Source organism: Pholis gunnellus (assembly GCF_910591455.1).
Source record: "Pholis gunnellus genome assembly, chromosome: 16".
Taxonomy (NCBI): Eukaryota; Metazoa; Chordata; class Actinopteri; order Perciformes; family Pholidae; genus Pholis; species Pholis gunnellus.
This window is the reverse complement of record NC_136543.1, coordinates 5,379,873-5,402,251: the sequence shown is the minus strand read 5'-3', so window position 1 is coordinate 5,402,251 and position 22,379 is coordinate 5,379,873. Positions and strand designations below refer to the sequence as shown.

Here is a 22,379-nt window from a genome sequence, read left to right as displayed (position 1 = left end):
GGGGGGAACGCTGACTCTGCTCTCTTGCCGCCGTAATGTCAAAAGAAAAACCAATCACGATGCAAACGATGAACATGTTTTTTTGCAGTGCTGGAATCTGTATAGCTGCATTGTTTGCAAAAGAGAAGGGAGAAGGGGAATCATTCGAAGACACAGACAAGAGCGACGCATGGCTGCGAATGTCGTGCAAATGTTCAAGCGTTGACTTGAAGCAGGTCTCAAACTCTTTGTTTAAATTCACTGAACCGGGAATCTCGTAATCTGTCCCATCAGCGGTGTCTGTCCCTCCTCTTAGAGGCCACATAGAAGAGAATACTCAAATGAATGCACCCAACCCATCGCTGTTAATGTGATGTATACTGAATGTGCAGGATGGGGGAAACTCTGCAACTCAGCAACTTACTGTAACAGGCGCGATGTGCTTCTCTTGCCGCTTCTCTTGTGTGTGTTTTTGAGCGGGAAAACAGGCGGAGGACACGGGCGCCACCTGCTACTAGACACCGGAGGGCCGGGCACTTAAAAACACTTTGCATGTTTTTTTGCGACTGAGCGGGCGGACGCGGCGGCCTGAAGGTCGACAGCTCCGTGATGCATGACGGAGGGACGGGTTCTCTGCTAACGGCACCCCCCGGTGTCAGCGTTTTACTCACTTCGCTCTGCGCGAACTACTCGGCTCTGGATTCCTGCTCAGAGGCCGCAGACACATCAGGGGAGTGATGGGCCAGCAGCCTGTACTCACTCACTTATGTGTGTGTGTGTGGGGGGGTTATCTTGCTTGTGACACCAATGTGTGTGTGTGTGTGTGTGTGTTAAAGGCACTCTAATCAATATTTTTATATTAACAGGGTGACATGACTAAAGCCAAGTTCACAGTACGCGATGTTCACAGTCGTCAGGTCGCTGTACTTTTCACACTACACGACTTTCTGCCTTGTAATCGCAAGTCTTAAAGTCGCTGGGGTTTTCACTGTACGACTGACTGGCGTCACAGGGTCACGCAGTAGTTTTGAAGTACTTGATATCGGTCTCAACGCCACCTTTTGAAGGTGTCATCTCGGAATCGATCGCCTTTTTACTCTGGTCTTGTCTCCGTCTCAGACGAAAAGGACTCTGGATTATATTTCAAGACTGGTCCAGACTGCGTGGATATTGAGTATTTTATAAAGAAAGTTCTCATCTCATACATGCACACATTTACTGTATAAGTGGCAATAAAGGAGATGAAAATCTTCATTTGTTTTCTGTTTTTATGTGAATGTGGATCCACTGTTCTGGTCTTGGTCTTGACTGGGTCTCAACCCTTCAAGGTCTTGACACACTCTGGTCATGGGTTGGTCTCGGTTCAGGTGGTCTGGACTACAACACTATGAACCACTATAATATTGTTCACCCAGGAGGAATCTGTCTGGTCTCCAAAATACATTTTGTCACGAAAACAAACGTCAAGTGTCACGAGCGTAGTCGAGCTTGTTGATGTTGTCGTCACTATTGCCCCTATGCAGATCAGTCACTGTGTTATTATGTGTTTATTCATGCAGGTATCCAACACCCTCGGTGCAGCAACAACTTTGGTCCCTGGTGCAAATGCAACACATACAGGAAAGCTCCTATTGTTACAGGCGACCCCTCCACCAGCTTTCCCCACAACCTGTGTCTCGTGTTCTCATTGGCTGAGAAGGTCCAGATATTTAGCATGCTAAATGTCTGGGGATTTTGGGGATATCTGTGGATATCTAGTAATGTAAACCGACCCTTCAAAGTGTGCAGAGAGTTGTTGTGCATTGAAATCCTGTCTCCTGCTCTCTCTCTCTCTCTCTCTCTCTCTCTCTCTCTCAGTGGAGCAACAGCCGTTAAGAAGGAAGAGGCTGAATCAATAAGTGCATCATGTTCGGCTGAAAACTCCCAAAGTTAAAAAAAAAGTCAAAACATCTCCTTCTTTCAGGGATTTCTTTATTGAAAGATGATCCGAAAAAAAAACTGCTTTCAAAAGGACGCTACAGTTATGGAGTTTTCAAAGTTGCCCGATGCAGTCCTTCAGCAGCAGAAGTGCTGTCAGCCATTCCTCCGTCTTTGGCTTCATTTTGTGTGTCTCTTTTCTCTGCGGTGTGACCGGTTAATGGAAAGGCTCTGGTGTTCCCCTGTCTGCTATTACAATTACATGGAGTTAGACGCTGGCGTATGTGGTGCATGACATTTGTTCCTTACATCTAACTGGTGATGGAGACCAGCCCGACCCTCAGCAGGCCATTCAAAAGCAAAGAGAATTAATACAAATGATTCATTTCACATTTAAATGATAGAGAGTAATATTAATTACCAAAATTACATCCTATTGTCTTCTGTAAAAATAGACTTGCTTCCTGAGCTGAAATGTGTGTGTGTGCGTTACGCGAAATAGGGAAGACGAGGGCCCATTGTGCAGCGGCTCCTGAAGCGGACCCCCCTAATCATATCACTCACCACTGCATCTAATAAAAAGAGAGGCTGGAAATGAAGACAAATTGATCCCCAAACTTATTTTATCATGTTGGTCTGCTGCCGTGAATCCAAGAGAGACAGGTGTTTCTCAAATGATCCAATAAGCCAATGTGTGTGTGTGTGTGTGTGTGTGTGTGTGTGTGTGTGTGTGTGTATAATCAGTGACTCACAGCACCAATGGAATCACCTCTAACTTCACATCTGCATTGCTTTGTGCCCAGAATCACAAGTACACAGCGCCACACAGCGTCTGCATTCAGCGAGCAGGGACCGACACACCTAATACAATGTTTCCTGTACACCAGTGGTGGGCCGTCAGGGCCAGCAAGGCCTTCTCTGCTGGCCTAAACAGAATCACAAAGTTATAGCTATTTTACAATTTTATAATTTTTCTTAAATACACTACATGTATTATAATTTATAAAAATATTTTTCCCATTATCTTATTTTCTCATTGCACAGCTACTGTCTTCCTCAGTTGCTCTGCTTCCAGCGCAGCTTGTTTTAAGTAGAGCTTTTATCCAATCAGATTTCACCTCTGTGTTTCTAGGTAAGAAGAGAGGCCCGAGGCCTGCAGAATTACAAGTGAATCCCTTTGCAATTTAATTGAATGGGGACGATATTGTTGATTGTCATAGTCTTCAACCAATCAGATCTTTATTTTGACATGTTGGGCGTATTCTTTAAGATGCCAGAGCCTGCTAGCTGGCCTAGCCATACGTGATTGGTCAGTGGGTTAGCGTGACATGTTGGGCGGTGACAATCCCAATATCTGCTGCCTCTGTTGAGCGGACAGTAGCTGTGCAATGAGAAAATAGGCTAATGGGGAAAAAGAATTATAATACATGTAGTGTATTTATGAAACATTATTCAATTATAAAATAGCTATAACTTTGTGATTCTGTCTAGGCCAGCAGAGAAGGCCTTGCTGGCCCTGACGGCCCACCACTGGTAGGATTCATCCTCACAGGACCATGAATATACAAAAAAAAAAACGATCCAGTGGAATAAACATGGATGATATCACAGTCCGGACCAAAATGGTGGACCTAATGACGACTGACGGAATGAAAAGCAAACAGGCTATGGATTTCACTTTCAATACTTTTGTTATGCACAGGTTACCTTGTCTTTGAATAACTTTTCCTCGGTCTTAACCTCTTAGCTGCTTGTGAATATTTTACATTGTACTAATGTATTAATTTGGCGCATCTCCTAAGCTGCCCTTGCAGCAAGGCAATAGGATACTTTCTTTTCTTTTCTCTTCGTCTTTTATAGATTCATGTACTATCTGAAAATGCGACAGACAGTGTGTACTACTCATATTTATTCAGGGGATGTTATCCTCTTCCACTATGATTAAGATTTGTCTGATTGGTAAACATACAGCATTTACAAGGGAGGCTCCATTGGCTTTCCTCCTCACACATCACCCATTAGTGCAACCTGTAACCCCGCACACCATTTATCACATATGAGTCATACTAAGTGATAAGATCAGCCAAACACAGCCTGTAGCAAGGTGAACGGTAAGGCATCTGAAGTTAAAGTGGGATTTTCTGCTGGAGGACAGAAACGGACCCTTTTGTCTCCTTCCTGGTCTCCTAATGAATTGGTTTTGGCCTGTTTTGGAGCAAATTATCCCTCCCTCTCCTCCTAATTTTCCAATTTGCTGTGTCATTTATACCTAATTGAGGACCGCACTGGGCTGTATTACTCTCACAAATAGGGTGATATAGTTTATTGAAGGTCTGCTTTATACAGAAGGGCTGGTAAACTAAACATCAATTGTGGACCGTAGAGAAGACTGGGATTTTTCCTGGAGGCTGGGGAGCATCACAAAGAGGCTTTAATTATTTCTCAAAGGCAATCCCAGCCACTGCTCCGCCGCTCATTTTATGGTCACTTTCCTTTTCTCTGTCTTTGATGGAGGTAATGAATGGGGTGAGAATTCACTTTATTTCATCCCTGCTCTGTCGCCCTTCCTAATATTTGCATCTCATATTCGTCTAAGCAAATAAGAAAAGCTTGTTTTCAACCTGCCCAGGCCAGGTGCAGCATTGGAATGAATGACAGCACAAAGCTCAGTTAAATGCCTCCACTGTCAGTTCTTTTCCACATTAAAACCCTCTGCATGCAGGCTTTAGTTCGCCCTGTTCGGAAAGTGTAAGTTTGTTTGCGCCCTTGACTGTTCGTGGCCAGAAACAAAGTACACATAGAAGAAGGGACAGATAATAAATGTAAATGTTCGGCGTCGATATCCAATTCAATATGGGAAGATATGCCTTTAAACTCCTAAAAACTGACACTTTAACTGTTTTCAGTGCTTACACTTCGACCACAATTTCAACTGTTGTCACTTCGTACGTAGAGTACCGACTGGCACTTTAGTTGATACCAAAAGACTTTCACTGCTTTCATCTGTTACACTTAAGGCCTGAACACACATGAACACATTCACATACAACGTGAATGTTACGCGCGCAAAAAAGCAACGTACATTTTTCTGAGCTTTCGCACCGCAAATAAAAGGCATCAACCTATTACTAACAATCACACAAATCAAGAAATTACCCCTTTCTTGGATCACAGAATAGGTTTAATGTCTACAACTTCTTCTGGCACCCAGTGCAAACAAACAAATATAGCCCACGTCCCTCGTGGACAAAGGTCTGCCACCAAGCAAAAATTTGTAGCCGTGCAATCAGCAAATGGCATTAACCTCCTGCCTTTCCTCAGAGTAGCCTGTTGGTTTCAGGGCTTCATTTCCACGGGATTCAGTTTTTTTTGGCAGCAGATGTTCCTCTCCACCCCGCCCATCGTCAGGGGTGCCTGAGCGACAGAGGGGCCGCCCATCAAAACGCCATCAGGACCCTGCTGGCCACCAGACGAACACATGCCCAGAATGCATCATGTGGGGGCCGTTCAGTCCCATTTAACTCTTCCTCCCGTCTGCTACTTCACTTTGCCATCAGCTTGCGTCCTCCTAACTCTCCATCACCAAAGCAGACAAAACAAAGCGTCCACCGTCATCTATTTTTTTGGGGGGGGGTTTGCGCTGACAAACCGACTTTAGCGAAAGATGGGTCTCGACCCCTGTCCGCCTCAGTGCGAATTGAGTGAGAGACAGTGGCAGATGGAGGTGTGGGCACATGAATAAATTGATTAGTGGGGCACTTGACGGATGGGATTTATAGGAGGCCTCGACGCACCAGAGAATTAATTTCGCTAGAAGAACATGCCTCTGCCAGGTTCATTCGTCTTGGCAGCAAATTTGGCAGCTTCCCCAGGTCTGGGGGCTCAATTAACCATCGGCTCCAGCAGTTTGGGGAGGGAACAGCTTTATTGAGAAATACGTGTGTCAGACACGTGTGTTAATGATAACAGATTTCGGGAATACAAAATGAGGGAGACTGAGGGAGGGTGAGGTTAGGGGGTGAAAGGGTGGGGTTAGGGGCTGAGCGATTGGTGGGGCTGATTGTGGAACAAGGGGACGAAAGGATAAAGGGTAAAGAAATGGTTCACGGAATCGCTAACGCAGCCTACAGCGGTATCAGTTGATTAGTTTGGCCACTCGGAACGACCTGCAAACACAACTTTGACATAATCTTGCCGACAAAAACGTTGTCAAGCGAACTTTGGAAATGTTGCAGAAAATTAATGCAAATGAGGTTATTGTTATATAAACTCAGCCCGACGCAAGTTGCGTCAGAAGCTATTGCGTAGAGTCAAATATAAACACAGTAGTAGAAGTAGAGGTCGCGAACCGGAGACAAAACAAGTCTTTCTTGCGGAATTCAATATACGCAATAAAATGTTTTTATGGAAGAGGAAAACGCGTTTACTGCCAGATATATAACTAACCTAAACTAGCAACTTTTTGTGTCGCCTATTTGAAGCACTTCGTTCCCAAGTGAAGGGAGCCGCAAACAGTGTCCAGCTGCTTTTAAATTAGCTACATCCATTGCTTTATCAGATCGTATTTAAATGTAACTGGCGATGATGTTGGCTTTGCAGCAACTTTGCTAGAGGTCTGTTGAATCTTCTGTAGCTCGTCTACCAAGTTGGAGATATCGTAGCCATGGGGGGGGGGGGGGGGGGGGGGGGGGGGGGGGGACATTGGGCTCCTGGGCACAGACAGGCCCCAGTATATTTATTTAGCCCCTTTTTGTTGCCGTTTTGTGTGTCTTTGCAGTTATTTTTCAGCACTCTTTTTGTGGTTGTTTCACCCCCCATTTGTAGTTTTTTTTGTTTGCAGTATGTCTCTTTGAGTGACATTTTGCAGGTGTAGACCAGGGCTGGGGTGCCATGACACTTACGGTTCAGTAATCCATCAATGATTGCAGCATCAGAAATATAAAGATATTGAGTATTGCTGCTTTAATGAACCCATTTTGCACGAATGTGCATTAAATCTCATTTTCTTTGGACTGCACAGAATAGACAGAAACACAGAGTTGCTCGTGTTGAAGGCCCTCTGTACTGTGCGTCTCCCTTCCACTATCTCAGGCTCAAGTCCCTCATCCTGAACATCTCGGCGGATGATTTATGTAGCAGTGTTGCTCTGTGACCTCAAAATCCGCCCCATCCATACCGCACCTGTCACTGTGCCACTGCCTGCGTGCTTACTGAAAACCAAGCCATCCGTGCAAAATGGCAATTTTCCACCCACCTAGAGAATGGAGGGAGAAAAAAAAAGAAAAGGATCCAATACATTCAGAGGCAAAAGTAGGAATATTCTATGATATGTAGAGCAGGTGCGCGAGGGCTCGGTGCCCCGCTAACGAGGGAGCTGAACTGCACGCACCGCTGACCACAACATCTGTCGGTTGTGGGTATGCAGAGCTCTGTTTTCTGTTTTCTCTTTACCTCTGCAACACAGTTTGCATGGCGAGAGACAGCAGATGATGAAGCGCTTCAGATGGATACAGATGGATGGGACCGGGGCCCAGCTTTCAGCTGGGGGGCACAGAGTTCCTCGTGCCGTGGCTTGGTAGCATATAAAGCACGAGAATCCAGCGGGAATAGCAAAGAGTTATACCTGTCTGTCCGGGCCCACGGTGAGGCCCGGCCTGACCCACAATCATCCCAGGTGGAAACCCTAACGAGCTCATCAGGCCTAACGAAGCTTAACGAGCCCCTTAATTGGCAGCGTTATGATGTCCCCGAAGGTCAGAGTGCAGGTTCCTGTGCCAGCAGTTGGACAGGCTGCCACTTCCTGCCAACAGCACGCCACGTGACCCCCGCCCCCCCCCCCCCCCCCCCGTCCCTCTGTGAAAAACAAAGTCGCGAAAAGGACAAGAGGAACTTCTTACACAAGCAAAAGCAAGAGCTTGTTCAGCTGTCGAGGAAAATAACTGCTATGGTAGCAACAATGCAGAGCCACTCTATCAAGCAGCCAGCCACCATGAGCTAAACAAAGATCAGCGGTGTACTGCAGCACAACAACGTTTTATTGGTTTCCTATAAATATATAATGATGTACATTGAAGTAAAATCACATTAAGGCGTTAAAGCGTCTTGAAAGTGAATACCAAGATTGTGAGTGATCATCAGCAGGAGAAAAGTATTGAAACAGCTTTTAATATGTTGGTCTAATGTCCACAGCTTTTATACTGAGGACAGGATACAACTGCAGAGAAAGCACAGACGAGTAAAACTTCGATGGAGAAATGCTGCCACCTACTGGTCACCATGCAAAGGTACGGCTTGGTGAGGACAGATTTGTCCAAAAGCTGGAGAGAACCTCTTAAATTCTACTGACACCTCACTATAGCATCATTTTAAAATCACTACGTGGATGGATGTGGGATCAAGTGACCCATCCACGCTCCTATCAACAATAAACCCTTTCACACATACACACACACACGTAGAGCTGTGGGCTAAATCATTTATCAGTTCTTGCAGACAAAGAGTGATCTATGTACATGGACTGTGTATTCAACAATGACAAAATGAATCACATGAATAAAAATGTAAGATTAGAGTGTACTTGAAAGAATGAGCAGTAAATCATATTTGCAGAGTTAACTTGCAGGACAAATACAACTCAAAATGTACACGTCTGAGTGGCCAAAAGAATAAAAGACTGGAAAAGCAATAAAAAGGAGAAGAACAGAAAAGCCCCAAAGGATTAAGCTTACGACTACAAAAGAGGTAATACCCATTATTTAAAAATGAAAGGTGAGGTAAGTAAGGCCACTAACTAGACATTCTTACAACAGTAAATTAACAAAATAGTAAAACAGCACATGTGAACCCACGTTTATCTCACCTACAAGCTTAGAAACAGCACACCATACCACAGCAGAGGACACAAAGCTTTGAAATAAAACATATTTTTTAAAGTAATGTACAAGTCGACAGCAGACGGTCAGGTCACTCTGCTGTTCCACACAGGGTTGTGAGTCGATTCTGTCAAGAAGTGGGGGGAAAAAAAACAATGATATATAAATATTTCACATCTAATGCTACACTGACTCGTGTAGCAAACCAGGGCCACAGAGACACCACACAAGTGATGAACTTACCTGCAGCAGCCGAATGCTCCTCAGAGCGGTTTCATCCAGCTGAGACAGGTCCACCGAGTCCATCTGACTGGCCAGAAGCTGGACGCTCTGGATCAACATAATACAAGACATGCAGTAAATTAAACACAATGGTTTAAATAACCATAAGAACAGGCCTAACACACAGAGGACACGTACTTAACGTGTTATCATGTCATAGAGCATCGTGTTGCAGTCAGTAATGCACTGTTCTATTGCAGCCTAACAGGTAACCAATGTCGTACCTCTCCGTTGCCGATGGGGAGGTTGATGACGATGTCCTCGTTTCCTGCTGCGATGGGAGAGCCGTTGACTGAAATGCTGTAAACCCTCTCTTTGTGGCGGGGATTCCTCACGGCGGGGGTCTTAGGAAGCCTGAGTAAACAAAGCTTGAATGGTGAGCGCTGCGTGCGATGTCTCCGATTTCAAAAAAGAAGATCCAGGTGAGTTCAAATTGCACTAGTTACTCCGTTACATAATGTAATACATATAAAAGAAAGATGCTAAATCCACTTGCAGATCAGATTTACAGAAAGCAAAGCGCTTTGAAAATCATCCAGAGATTTGATATAATAGTTTAGGTGTTTAAACATGCACTTGCTTATATTTAGGAGACAGTTTCCCATGCTGCTCTCTGGTTTTTATTCATCACATCATTTGGACGGAGACGTTTAACCTCAACTATCGGACCAGAATTACATTGGTGCAAATAACAACCTGATATGAGCTGCATTGATTCACAGGGACTGAATCATCCTTTGTTGCAGTAACAAGGAGAAAAGCAGTAGTATTTCAATACAACAAACCGGCAGCTGTAACCGGAATGCCTGCTCACCTTGGGTCGAAGCGCGGGGTGATGAGGGGGGTGGGGCCCATCATCAAAGAAGAGTTCAGCATGCTCCTGGCAGGAGTGATCAACGCCTTCCTGCTCGATCTGAAACCAGACAGACATGTTGGTCCGACGTCATCGAAGACGCTGAACGTGCAAGAAGGGGCGACGAGATAACGACAGAAAAGTCTCACCGTCTGATCGAGGTGTTCTGCATGGCGACCGACAGCGCCTTTGCTCTTTTTGATGTAGTTGGAGGTTTCCTTGTTGCTTTCCCCTGAATCAGGAACAAGCGGTTACACATAAAGTGGCAGCCACTCTGATATTTATGATCAATGATGCTCTCAAAACACGCTGCTTCCTCATATGCATGTTTGAATGGAGAGAAAGAAAACCAGCCATTACCTTCCGTGTTGTGCTCGGGGTGTTTTCATCCCCTGACCTGGATTTGGCGCCACCTATTTTCTTTGATGCTGTGAGTTGGAGACAAAATAAAGCGGATGAGAGCCACGTCAAAACGGTAGTTCATTTTTCAAACCTTAAATTCTTGACTGGAGTGAAAGAATTTGTTCAGTCTATATCGGTCCAAAGTAGCATCAATGCATTGTTGATAGACAGGTGTCCTTTAAATAAATACTTATGGGGAGACACCCCGGGAGAATAGGAGAAAGAAATAATAGATAACTCCATGAAACCTCCCCGGTTAATTACATTAAGCAGTTTTTATTTATATTGTCTGAAACGTTATGTTTAAATATGTGCTGATTTGCATCCATTTCCAGAACAGAAACTGGACCATTGAATAAAGCCAGGTGCAAAAGGAATTTGTACATTTCTTTGATACATTAGAGTGAAAGGTTTCTACTGATGGAATTTTGGATATCTCTTTGTATCAATCAGAAAATACCGTCAACAGCCATAGAAAATAATATTTTGGAATGAAACTTTCTATAAATAATATATGAACAGACTCCTCTGTAAAAACCTCCAGATTGTAGATCGGAATGAAACTGGAAAGTTTGGTGTATGCAAGTGCTGCTGAAGTGGAGATAAACACTTAAAGGTGTATTACGGAAGCAAACTCTCAAAGATTGACCAGTGCATGAAACACTGTTTTTCTGGGGTGTCCCGTCTTAAAAAGAAAACGGAAAAGGCAGATTTAACATACTTTTCTTGACTGATTTGAGAAGGACTGCGTGGTCCTCGGCCACAACGCTTTCAACAATAGCAGCTTCCTCTTGTCTCTGTTGACGAATAGACATGAATCAAGAACAGAACGGATGTTTAGTGCAGCACAGGGCGGGCCTGTGAAAGATAATCAACTCACCTTTATATTGTCCAATTCTGGTGATGTTGGTTTCTCAGTCCCTACAAAGAGATGGGGCAAATGTTTTTCATTCAATTTTTGTTTAAAAGGATACAAGTAACGGTTTCTCATTTTAAGCGATATAAACAACACCCGGTTCCATTGTGTCAACTCACTGAAATGCTCCAACCAGGTCATTTGTCTGACAGCCTTGGGGAGCTTAATTATTGCCATGTTGTAGCTGTTGTCCACATCTTTCAGCAGCTGGTTGATCTTCTCTTTCATTTGTCCAACTCTGGTCTTCACTGTGAAAACACAGCAAGAAGTTTAGATTACACAACCCAGTCCTAGTTCAAACTGGCTCACGTGACAATGCATCAGTAATGATAATACAATGATATATAAACCCGATGGATACTATCGGCCGATTTCAGTCTGCTACAGACAACCTACATCAGTATTAGTATATATTGAGTTAGCAGTACAGCGAGGTCAAAGGACACACTACTGCCATTACAGTTTATCAACCAGAGTACTGCTTTGTTGGTTATATCAACTGTACAGTGTCAGGCTCAGTACATATCTTGGTCACAATTCTTTAATAATGGATGTGTATGTATGTATATCATACAATATTCATCCAGTGTCTATACCTGTGTCGCCCTCTAAGATGTGCCACGCTCTGTAATGATCTAGCATGAATAAAGGGCTCATTCTGCATAGCAACACCACTGGAATGGTCCTGAGGAGCTTATACCCAGCAACATACAGCGGGCCTGCCTTAGATTGGTGGTCAACGTGAATTTCTAATTTCTCTTATTTCACAGAGCACTGCTTTACAAAGAGCAATGTATGCTGAAGAAACAGCAGGGAGGAAAAAAAACAAGAGAAATATATTCACCATCAATGTCGAAATCATCCAGAAAAGCCTCCAGCTTGGCCGTTTTGGGGTTGATCTTCCGTTGTTTGGTCGTCCTTTTCCTGGGAGCCATGTCTACACGGACAGACAGCAGAAACAAAGTACATTTACCCACGTTTAACAACACGAGACAGTAATATCAACAGGATACAAAGTGACGCTTTATAATTTAACCAAGTTAACTGTACCGACATGCGGCTGGCTGGTAGTTGAGCTAATTTACGTTAGCAAGCTAACATTTAACGGTTAAAGCTAACGTCACTTGTTATGCTAACGCTAGCTCGCAGTTTGACTGACTTGCTTTATTGTCAGTTTTGCTCACACGCACACATTTAATAATGAGTTGGTGATACACATTTTATTAACAGTTACCTGTTTATGTTCTTTTCTTCGTCGGACACCCTTCTTTTCTTCACAGAGCCGTTTTCAAATGTCGGCGCGGGGAGGGGCCGGACCTAACGCTAGCCAATTACAACTCGCGTTTGCTTTACGTCACGGAAAATGGTTCTCGACCAATAGTAGCGCCAAACGTCAGTGTTGACATCAGGAGGACGGAAGTGGGTTCAGGCAACGCAGCATGGTAGAGAGAGATGTTATTAGCGGCTAATATTACCTCACTTTTAAATGGTTGAACGTGGGAAAGTAGTCTGTTGATCAAAAAACTGACTAAAATAATTGAAATACTAAGATTTGTTTATTGGGCACGCGCGGCTTTGATTTTGTGCTCAAATGAAAACACCTGAAATGTCCAAACCTGCGCTAACGCCACTTCATCAAGCGCTGAGGAAAAGCTTCCAGACTCTCGAAAGCAACCAGAAAGTATGGAAGAGTGTGTTGGCCGATTGCAGCCCTCTGATGGGGTCCCTCGGGAACTTGGCGGAGCAGTCGCGAGCCCTTTCCAACGTCCAAATCTCCAACACGCCGCTCCGAGACTTTCCTGACCTGGAGGAACGGCTGCGTTTTAAACTCTCTCAAGCCACGGATACGGTGCTGGGCAAACTCAATGAGAAGATGTAAGTAAATAGTGCAACACAAATGAAGCCTGCAAGACTGCAGTGATGATGCACACAGATCTACACATTTATTTTTGGCATCTAGCAGACTGTGGTTGCTAAATAATCACTTGTTTTAACAGGAGGCATGCAGGGCCAGCTCTACATGCTAGAGGGGCTCTGTCAGCTATGGGGCTCTACCGAACCCCCCCCCCCCCCCCTAAACTGGCTGATGGCATGCTAGTCTGTCTTAGTGATGTCACGGTTGATCATTGGTATGCTGCTACTATTTTTGCTGGGTTACGTCACTCACAAATATTATGGCGCGCTTGTTTTACTAGCAGGCATCACTTTGGGCTGACATGTGACGACAGAACACGAGACCATAGACACATCCTCAGTTCAACGTGGTATCTACCTGTGTAACAGGGAAATCACTCAAATGTCATGCAGCAGTAAGAATTACCATTCTGGCATGTGGGAAGCTGTATTAAACGTGAGCGACATACCGTTTATAAGTGCCATCACCCAGTAGAATGGCGGCGACATTGCAGTCTGAATCAGCATCCCACGCATCAGCATCACACCCCGTTCCTCGCACCGTCTTTTACGTAGAGGTGCGGTGCAGATGACTGACGAGATTATTCATAGCTACTTCGTTATATTCTGCCCCAGAAAAAAACAAAACTACATTTTGGATTTTGACCCATGGGCATCAATGCCGTCTCTTTCCCTCAGGTCTTCTCTTCAGTCCGTGAGGGATTCCATCAGTAACCAGGTCTTTGCAGTCTTCCAGCTTTACGAGCAGAACACAGACAGTCTGGACCTGCTCGCCGTAACCGAGCGCTCGGCCACCACCCCGTCAGTGTCCGACATGCTGGAGTGGCTGCAGGATGCCGAGCGGCACTATCGGCAGCAGTATCCTTTCTGTTCATGTTTGCATTGGAGTTTGGGGTCTTTTAAAAAAATATATATATATATATTTTTACCTAAATTCATGTGCTCAGATTTCTGAGGAGGAAGACTCTGCTGCTGACACTGAGGGCAGATGATCTGTCCCTTTTAGAATCTGCTCCCAAAAGATGGAAATCCTTGGAGTGTCCCGGTGCAGAGGACCACATCACAGGTAAATGGAGTTTAAAATAGTCTGGCCACTATCAAGTATTGAAAAGGTTTTTGGTAGATTTGTGTATTGTCATGGATAAAAAGCCAAAATATGAAAAGTCTGGAGCAGCAGTATCCTTCTTTTTGCATTTATTTAGAATCCTAAAGCAGAAATGCCAGAAACGTCTGTTTGATACATTACCTTCTCTAGCATTTTCATTTAGTCTGTCAGTTTATATAACTCGTGTTTTAATACAAGCTGACCAGAGGCCAACGCTCTGCCAAATCTATAATGGCTGTTGTTTCATTAGCTGTCAGTGGAAGGGGGGGGGGGGGCAAAAAGATTTGTAGGTGAACTAATTGCTTCTCTGTCTTCTTTCAGATACACTTTGCAAAGTGTCCTTCTTTACAGAGTCCCAATGAAGAGAGTAAAAGCGACACAGGTGGAACTCTGAGCTTCTGAATCGGACTTGATTTTATACGACGGGGCTGGAAGAGAAGAGCAAACACACACGACTACATGGACCTATACCCCGTGGACGTGACCGGATTTTTTTTATTTTGTCAAATAAATGTCCCTATCCGCGGCCTTGGATGAGAGGTGTGTGCATGTACCAGACTTTATAAGGACATGAGGAAATTACTTTTTTACTAAAAAAAAGTAAAAATTTTTACTAAAAAAATTGACCCTGTGGCGTCATTTCATGGCCCAAACCAAATGTACTTTAGAGAAACAACCAGAACACAAAGGGACAAAGACGGTGACACGACATAGTGAGTGAAGCACTCTGTAACAAACTGGTTTTATTTCACACGTTCCACGCAGGCACAATCAAGTCAAGGCTTTACGTGACACACGGAGGGGTAACGACATTTGTCAGAGAACCGCTTCTGAGCAACTCACTGCAAACTTCACAACACAGGCCATCATTAAAGCCATCACCACGGTCAAACTTGAGTTGACGATACAGGCGATGGGCTTTCTTCAGGCACTACTGTTAGTCACAGCGCGGCGAACAAACGTCAAAGTACCAAAGACACGTTTTAACATCACAAAGAGATATACAAAATACAGGATGGATATATTAATAAATATATATTTCATTTTAAAGCGTAAAATTGACAGACTTAAAACTTGAGTACATTTAGGAAAAGAAGAGTTTTTAACAGCATCAACCCTTTAACTGGTGTTCCTTCCTCCTCTTCCTATACGTACTCCTTTAATGGTACGCTATTAGACGTGATGGGTTTCGGGGGATCCGGTGCCGAGGCGGGCGAGTTGGCGAAGCTCCGGCCGATGTAGCCGCGGCGGTACCTGCCGCTCCTCTCCATGAGGGGGCAGGTGCTGCTCAGCACCGCTCCGCTGATCATGAGGATGACGGCGGAGGCCCAGCCCAGATAGATGGCCTGACCCAGCTCCCTCTTGTGCATCAGCGGCACGTTGGGGTTGTAGAAGTCCTGGACGACGGTGTTGGCGGTCCAGGAGACGGGAATCAGCACGCACAGGCCGGTGAGGATGAAGAGGACCCCGCCGGAGAGCGCGATGCCCGCCTTGGCGCGGCGGTCGTCGCCGGCGCAGGTGGTGCACTTCATGCCGCAGCAGGACACGGTGCAGGAGAGCCAGCCCATGAAGATGGCCAGGCACATGAGGGCGCGGGCCGCCTGGATGTCCGGGGGCAAGGCCAGCATGGAGTCGTACGTCTTGCACTGCATGAAGCCGGTGGTCTGGTAGATGCAGTTCATCCAGATGCCCTCCCACTTGATCTCCGAGGTCAGGATGTTGCTGCCGATGAAGGCCGACACCTTCCACTGGGGCAGCGCCGTGACGGCGATCGCTATGATCCAGCCGGTCACCGCGCAGGTGAAGCTGATCAGCTGCATGCCGGTGTTCACCATGATGACAAATCTATATAAACGTATTTTTTTTAAGACTAATCTCTGAGGAATCACAGGTCTTTGTTCACTAGTCGTCTCTTATTTCCTTAGTTATCCTTCTTTGTGGTATTCAAAGTCTACTCCTTAGGTTTCCTTGTCCCCTTCCTGTATGGCTTGGACACGCTTCCTACGGCCTTTGCCCCAAAGCCACTTTGTCAGCAGCCATTCTCTTCTCTTTTCCTTTTCCTCTTCAACATCTGCTCACTTGTTTTTAATTCCCACGTGGCCTCAAATCACTGTTACTCAGAAATAATCACTCGCTTTCTCTCTCCAGTCATGCACTTTTTTTTTTTTTTTTTTTCCCAAAAGGATCAGAGGCGCACTCTCCTCCTTCTCATCCCTCGTTTTGAGTCAATGCATTATTGAGTAGCCGATAGCTGTGCAGCCACCTGTGGCAGCCGGCTGTAGCGGGATCGATCGGCCTTGTGGATGAAATGGATGCCAGCCAGACAGTTTTTCTTTTTTTCCCCCAGTGGAAGTTTCTTTGCCTTCAGCTCTGGTTCTAATCCAGAGGGCCAATTGTTGAGCTGCAGTGTGCTTGAGTATCACACTCCTGGTATGGTGTAGCCTTACCGAGATGGATCAGCCTGATACAACCCGATACTTGGGTTCAAGGCCACCGATGCAGCTATGAGTGTATCCTGTCACAGCAAGGTTAAAAAAGGGAGATCACACGGAACGACATTTTTTTTACCTCGTTGACAGAGATCAAATGTTTGGTCCTCAAGGAATGAACGAGACAATCATACCGTTGAGATGAACAATCGGCTGTTTAAGAGTCAATGAAAAGAGGTTATTCCAGGTTTCTTTCCCCCCCCCAAAGAGTTCGCAGGAGACTGTTTTTTAAATCCGTCTCCAATTCAAAAAGAGAGCACAGGTTTCCAGAGGAAAACAGCCAGCAGATCTGGTCATCAGACACTGCTGCTGCCAGCTGAAGTATCTCCTTGTTGTCGATGAAAGGCGCTGAGGTCCAAGCCTCGACGAGGCCACTTCAGCTGCCGCTCGGCTTCACCCTGCCCCCCCAACCGCTTCCTCCGGTAGCAACGCAAGCCCAAATGGGTTAGTCCTGGTTCCAGACAAGGGTAGCGGATAACAAATCAGTAGAGCATCTGTTCACCGCCTCCCATCTTCAGCACCGCTGTCTCTACAGTCAACCCTGCGAGAGCAACAATGAACCCCAGGAAAGAAAAAGAAAAACGTTGTGGGAGGGAGGGAGAGGGCAAAAGAGGGTGAGATAACAAAGGAGGGAGGGAGGGAATGGCCGAGGATGGAGCGCTGTTTGTAGGTGGATCAGTTAACACAAAGACAACATGGGGGGGGGGGGTCTCTACAAAGAGGATTAGACACTTTGACTACACAAACTGGCGTGTGTTTTAAAGGCGCTTTCACAAAAATGACCTTTCACGTACCCCCTTTTTGTCTGCAATGAAAGGGAGAAACTGCTTCACAAAAGGGGACGTAGGTTTCTTTGTTTAGTCGCCGACTGGTTGAAATGCTGAAAAGCCACAGGTTTATAAAAAAAGAAAAAAAAAAAAAAAAAAGTATTGTACGATTGTGTCATCTGGACAAAGAAAATAAAACCCTGAATTCTGGCACTTGACTTTTTTGTGTTATCCGATTTGTTTAGTGTCATTTCCATTACATTTCACAGAATTGTGGCTGAAACACCAACTGGCTGGTCTGTATCAGTTTATTTATTTTGGTTATTGCATAACAGCTCGAGGAGGAAAAAAGAAAACAGAGCCCGGCTGTAACAGAAGGATCTGACAGCCCCTCTTTTGTCTTCGCATTGTGAAATGTCCCTTCTACCCGAGAGCGCTCACGCTCCACCTGCATTACGCTGAACCCTCGGTGTGCCGATGAATTAAATATCACGGCATCAAGATCCGAGGTTCGGGTTTCCTTTCTTCTGTAGCCTCCGCTCTCCTTGGAAACGGTGGTCATGACAACCGGCCAGGACACAGGAAAGCGGAGGGGATGATTCACAAAAGGGAAGCAGAGGAAGGTGACACATGCCAACGACGGCTATCGATAGTGAACGGATGGACAGTGCAGTCGATGCCACGCAGCCTTACATTCATGAGTACATTATTAGCACCACGTGGGGAAATGCCATTAGGTTTAATGACATCTTACTTAACTATAGTGAAATTATTGGGAATCACATGAATTCTCTTGTTCCAGAGAGGCCATACCAGCTGACTGCATGACCTTTTACCTGAGGCACCACGGGGGGGGGGGGGGGGGGCAGGTCCCCCTGCAGCTATGTGCTGCATGTTGTTCTTATGTAATAAAGGCAACAAGAAAAGTATGATCTAGTAAAAAGAAAACTGTAAGGGGATAATTTGAATACTTTGTAAATGCAGTGGACTTTGGTTACAGATTGATAAAGCACTAATATTTATTATTAAGAAACACAGAACAGGCTATTCCTTCCTTTGCCAGAGTACCGGCAGATTCATTAATACATTTTTTAGCATTAGACTCGCCTAGGTCCCGAGCACCAGTGTTCTAGTGTGGTAAAGCCCATAGGTCCATACACTAACTACGCTGGTCACTGTGGACAGAACACAGGTGTGTAAAGAGTTGGATATCTTCATGCATCGCTCAGCTGCTCTAAGATAACCGTCAAGGCGAGAAAGAGGATAGATCATTAATGTTTCACTGTTCTCAGTACTCGTGTGATCCCATGTACGTCCCCTGGTGAAGAATGCCATCTAGTGACAAGACACGCGCACACTCAGACCGTGGCGTTAAACGGTCAATCAGGACACACTGTAGGAGTCCTATCAATGACGAGAACACAACAGTTACGTTTATAGGCATAAAATACCAATTTATTACTTTGCACATTAACACAAGAATTCCCTGCAGGCTAAAAAAAAAAAAAAGAAAAGAAAAAAAAAGTATTTGAACACAAAATAGCAATAACAGCGAGTGAATGGCTCTCTGTTAGGGGGGGCGGAGCAAGAACATGCCCCGCCCCCTCACAACCGGTCAGAAAGGGTTCCGTTCATTCACAGAATCGGAGCGTTCCATTCACGGAATTGGAATGTTCCAATTCTATGATTCTATTGCTGTCAGACACTCACACGCAGCTTCAGAGACCACGAGCAGAAAAACAAACAAACTTAACAGAGCAGAGCCATAACAACCCCCCCCCCCCCCCAAAATAAAAGGAACCAAAGAGGGAAAAGAAAAATGAACATACACAATACACAATGTCAAATTACAAATCCATTAAGATATAACAATATATCAAAGTGAGAGGAATTTTAAAATAATTCATGCTCTCTATTGGGGCACAGAAAGAATTATGGATCGTTTTTAAAAAGGTTAAAAAGAGGTAATCCTGCTCCCTTGATGCCATGGGGACCCCTCCACAAAGAGGAAGTGCATTTGTGAGGGGTCAGCAGAGTTGCCATGGAGACAGGAGAGCCCCCCCCCCACCTAGAGGCGTGGCCACAGGTACAAACCAGGAACGAGGAGACTAAATGGATACTCACTACGGTAACCTGGCAAAGAGGAGAGGGGTTGGGTCTTTAACGGGTCCACGTTTGAAGAAAGTACCTCGTTTGAATATGGACGTGACGTAAAGAGCCGCCCCCCCCCCCCTCCCAGAGAAGAGCTTGTACCTCCCAAATCACTGACATTTGTGTAGGAATCTTTAAAAAGCATCTTAAGAGAGACTTGACAGATATTGCTAGCCTAAAACAGTCCCACTAAATTGATAAACATTTACCCCCCCTCCACAAAAGCATTTATTTTATTCCTTTCTCATAATAAATATGATCCCCAAAAACTTTTTTTCTGTTAAAAAGGACAAAACTCTGGCATGCAGGCGAGCAAAGTCTAAATGTTGTTACTTTAAAGAAAATTGTCTAAAGCCTACGTAACTATTCCACCAAATGCACATTCCCACTGATTGATACAAGCAAAAGAAACAAACAAAATAAACAAATTAAAGTACAGATACACAATAGTGAGAGACCAACAACCACAATGAGTAGAATTATAGCTTTGTTTTTCCACATTTGAAAATTACAACTGGGTAAATATTGCTTTGCAATGTCATGTTACAAACAAAGGGAGTGCTCATGTATCGGACGACGAGTTTAAGGACAAATCATTCTCCGTCTAAGATGCCACATGAATGTTCAATCACAGCCCACGTGGCTTGGTGAAACTAGTGCACGTTTTAAAAACTGACCCCCCCCCCCCTCCCCCTTCAATAGAGACTAGAACTTATTGCATGCAATGCCTGGACGACGCCCTCCCTATCCGACCCGCCACCCTGCTTCTCTGCTCCTGTCCGCTGCCAACGCCCACGCCTCCAACAGGCAGGTGCTCAAACTCATTCATAGTAAACCTGCTGCTTTACGGGTGGTTTATTACAAAAGGGTTTTCACTGAGCGGTCCCCTCCTGATGAGGCGTGCACGTCGACCGGTTCTCTAAAAAACGCTTCACCCGATCGCGACTGAAGGGGGCGCCACGTGTGCAGCCGTCACCACAGCGAGCCACGGCTTCCATGGTGACAGTTTGCATGAGGGGGGGGGGGGGGGGTGTCCATGGGCAGTGCTTATGCTTATTGTCAATTCATTTAATCCAGTGTTCAAAATGCATAAAAATAAACAAACACCGTCAAATAGCAGAGACTTTAAGGTGGGTATACTTCAAATACACACATAGTAATAGAAACCATTTTTAAAAAGTCTAAAAATTCAACTCATTGCCTATCGCAAACCGTTTTTTTTTTTTTTTTTTAAACAAATCCCTTAATCTAGGTTCATTCTGATGACAATTCCCGACTGTCTCCATCTGTCTGATCAAAACCAACCGATACCAGCTGAGCGACGTACGCAGCGGCAGACCTGATTTACCAGTCCGAGTGCTACACAATAACTCCAACCTGCCGCTGCGTTTCACTCGCACATCAGAACCAACAGAGGAAGCATGGACTCATCCACCCCGGGGGCCTACTTCTTCTCACCGTTAGCCAGAATGCTACAAAAGAATGTCCAAACCCAAAAGCTCTACGCCCTAACTTGCAGCTCAACAACTGATGTCTATTCCTGAAGTCGCACTAGTAACTATACATCACTGGCTTCGCTGCCGACCATAAAATTTCATCACGATAGTAACAACATTGACAACAACGAGAACAACAACATCCATGGTAAACTACTAATTCTAAACAACTGGGTTTTTTTGTTTGTTTTTCAGATAACCACAAAACATCTTATATTAAACTTTTACAAATCTGCTTTGTTGATTCGTATGTATAAATGCATAAAGTTAAGAGAGATTGAGAGTGCCCTCTGTTGCTTGCCTAGCGTCCCGGGTCAGTGCAATGAATTGGCCAATATTAGCAAAGGAGACCTCAAAAAACTACGTTGGTTTCCGGCCCTTGATACTACATCTATAACAAAACAAAAAGAAAATGAAAAGCCACGTCCAGCAGTGTCATCATAAAGTCTTTCAGATAATCAGGTCCAAAGAAAAATAAGATCCTGCTTTTGACACAGACAGCAAGGCTGATAAAGACCATACTCTGTGTTTAATGCCTTCAGCCATTCAACAGGTCCCGACGCTGAGCCAGCCTCGGGCCCGACCACGGTTACCACGGTCACCACTGCTACACAGTCAGACCTGACTTCACTTGCTGCTTGAAATGGAGTTAGTTTACTGTTTTTTTTCTGAGGTCCAAAAGACACTCTGAGGCACAAAAGGAGCAACCGGCTCCCAAATGTGCAAATCCCCAACCGTTCAAAAAAAAAAACAAAGTAACTCAAAAGCATTCCAATCAACAAGTGACCCAGGGCTGCTACAAATACCCACAGCAGCCTCCAGGAGGCCTGTTTAAGTCATATGTCTCAAAGTTGCTCTATAGATGTAAATATATGCTTATATGTACTGTATGTGTGAATATAAAAACAAATCTGAGGCATTTACAGCAGTTATCTCCTTGATTTCCCTTTACAATTCAGTGGCCTGCCATGAAACACACACACACACACACACACACACACACACACACACACACACGCACACGCACACGCACACACACACTCATACAGCAGTACATGTATATACAGAGATGCGCACGCACACGTACAGACTCGCGTCTTCTTCGCTAAGATGGGAGGAAAACAGTAAATGGGCATGGACACCCAGGTCACCTCGCTTGTTAAAGACCGTAAAAGGAGAAAAAGGTTCAAACACACACTCATAAAAAGGAAAACAAAAATATATATATCATTCTCA

At 44.9% G+C, this 22,379-nt stretch overlaps 3 protein-coding genes across 3 annotated transcripts; 1 reads left to right on the top strand and 2 right to left on the bottom strand.

The window, feature by feature from the left end:
- Positions 1-8,135: 8,135 nt before the first annotated feature.
- On the bottom strand, positions 8,136-12,532 carry cdca8 (cell division cycle associated 8). Its single transcript, XM_079176740.1, has 11 exons — positions 12,456-12,532; positions 12,066-12,158; positions 11,341-11,469; positions 11,186-11,226; positions 11,027-11,102; positions 10,264-10,331; positions 10,053-10,135; positions 9,865-9,963; positions 9,275-9,404; positions 9,012-9,098; positions 8,136-8,895 (listed from the first exon to the last, which is right to left on the bottom strand). The coding sequence occupies exons 2-11, from the start codon at positions 12,154-12,156 to the stop codon at positions 8,860-8,862; spliced, it is 840 nt and encodes a 279-aa protein (XP_079032866.1). The 5' UTR covers positions 12,157-12,158; positions 12,456-12,532; the 3' UTR covers positions 8,136-8,859.
- Positions 12,533-12,646: 114 nt separating this feature from the next.
- Positions 12,647-14,691, top strand: airim (AFG2 interacting ribosome maturation factor). The gene is made up of 4 exons (XM_079176058.1): positions 12,647-13,096; positions 13,814-13,993; positions 14,083-14,201; positions 14,562-14,691. Exons 1-4 carry the CDS (start codon positions 12,813-12,815, stop codon positions 14,600-14,602), a joined length of 624 nt encoding a protein of 207 aa, XP_079032184.1. The 5' UTR covers positions 12,647-12,812; the 3' UTR covers positions 14,603-14,691.
- A 685-nt stretch (positions 14,692-15,376) lies between these two features.
- cldn35 (claudin 35) lies at positions 15,377-17,300 on the bottom strand. The gene has a single exon (XM_079176057.1). It carries the CDS (start codon positions 16,073-16,075, stop codon positions 15,386-15,388), a length of 690 nt encoding a protein of 229 aa, XP_079032183.1. The 5' UTR covers positions 16,076-17,300; the 3' UTR covers positions 15,377-15,385.
- Between the last annotated feature and the right edge of the window lie 5,079 nt (positions 17,301-22,379).

Bases quoted from the DNA above. Each gene is read 5' to 3' on its own strand.
- cldn35 (XM_079176057.1), bottom strand. From the start codon at position 16,075: ATGGTGAACACCGGCATGCAGCTGATCAGCTTCACCTGCGCGGTGACC.
- cdca8 (XM_079176740.1), bottom strand. From the start codon at position 12,156: ATGGCTCCCAGGAAAAGGACGACCAAACAACGGAAGATCAACCCCAAA. The intron at 11,470-12,065 runs GTGAATATATTT...GTGTTTTCACAG, and splicing joins GGATGATTTCGACATTGATG to TGAAGACCAGAGTTGGACAA. The intron at 10,332-11,026 runs GTATGTTAAATC...TCCAACTCACAG, and splicing joins TCTCAAATCAGTCAAGAAAA to CATCAAAGAAAATAGGTGGC.
- airim (XM_079176058.1), top strand. From the start codon at position 12,813: ATGAAAACACCTGAAATGTCCAAACCTGCGCTAACGCCACTTCATCAA. The intron at 13,097-13,813 runs GTAAGTAAATAG...TCTTTCCCTCAG, and splicing joins GGCAAACTCAATGAGAAGAT to GTCTTCTCTTCAGTCCGTGA. The intron at 14,202-14,561 runs GTAAATGGAGTT...GTCTTCTTTCAG, and splicing joins TGCAGAGGACCACATCACAG to ATACACTTTGCAAAGTGTCC.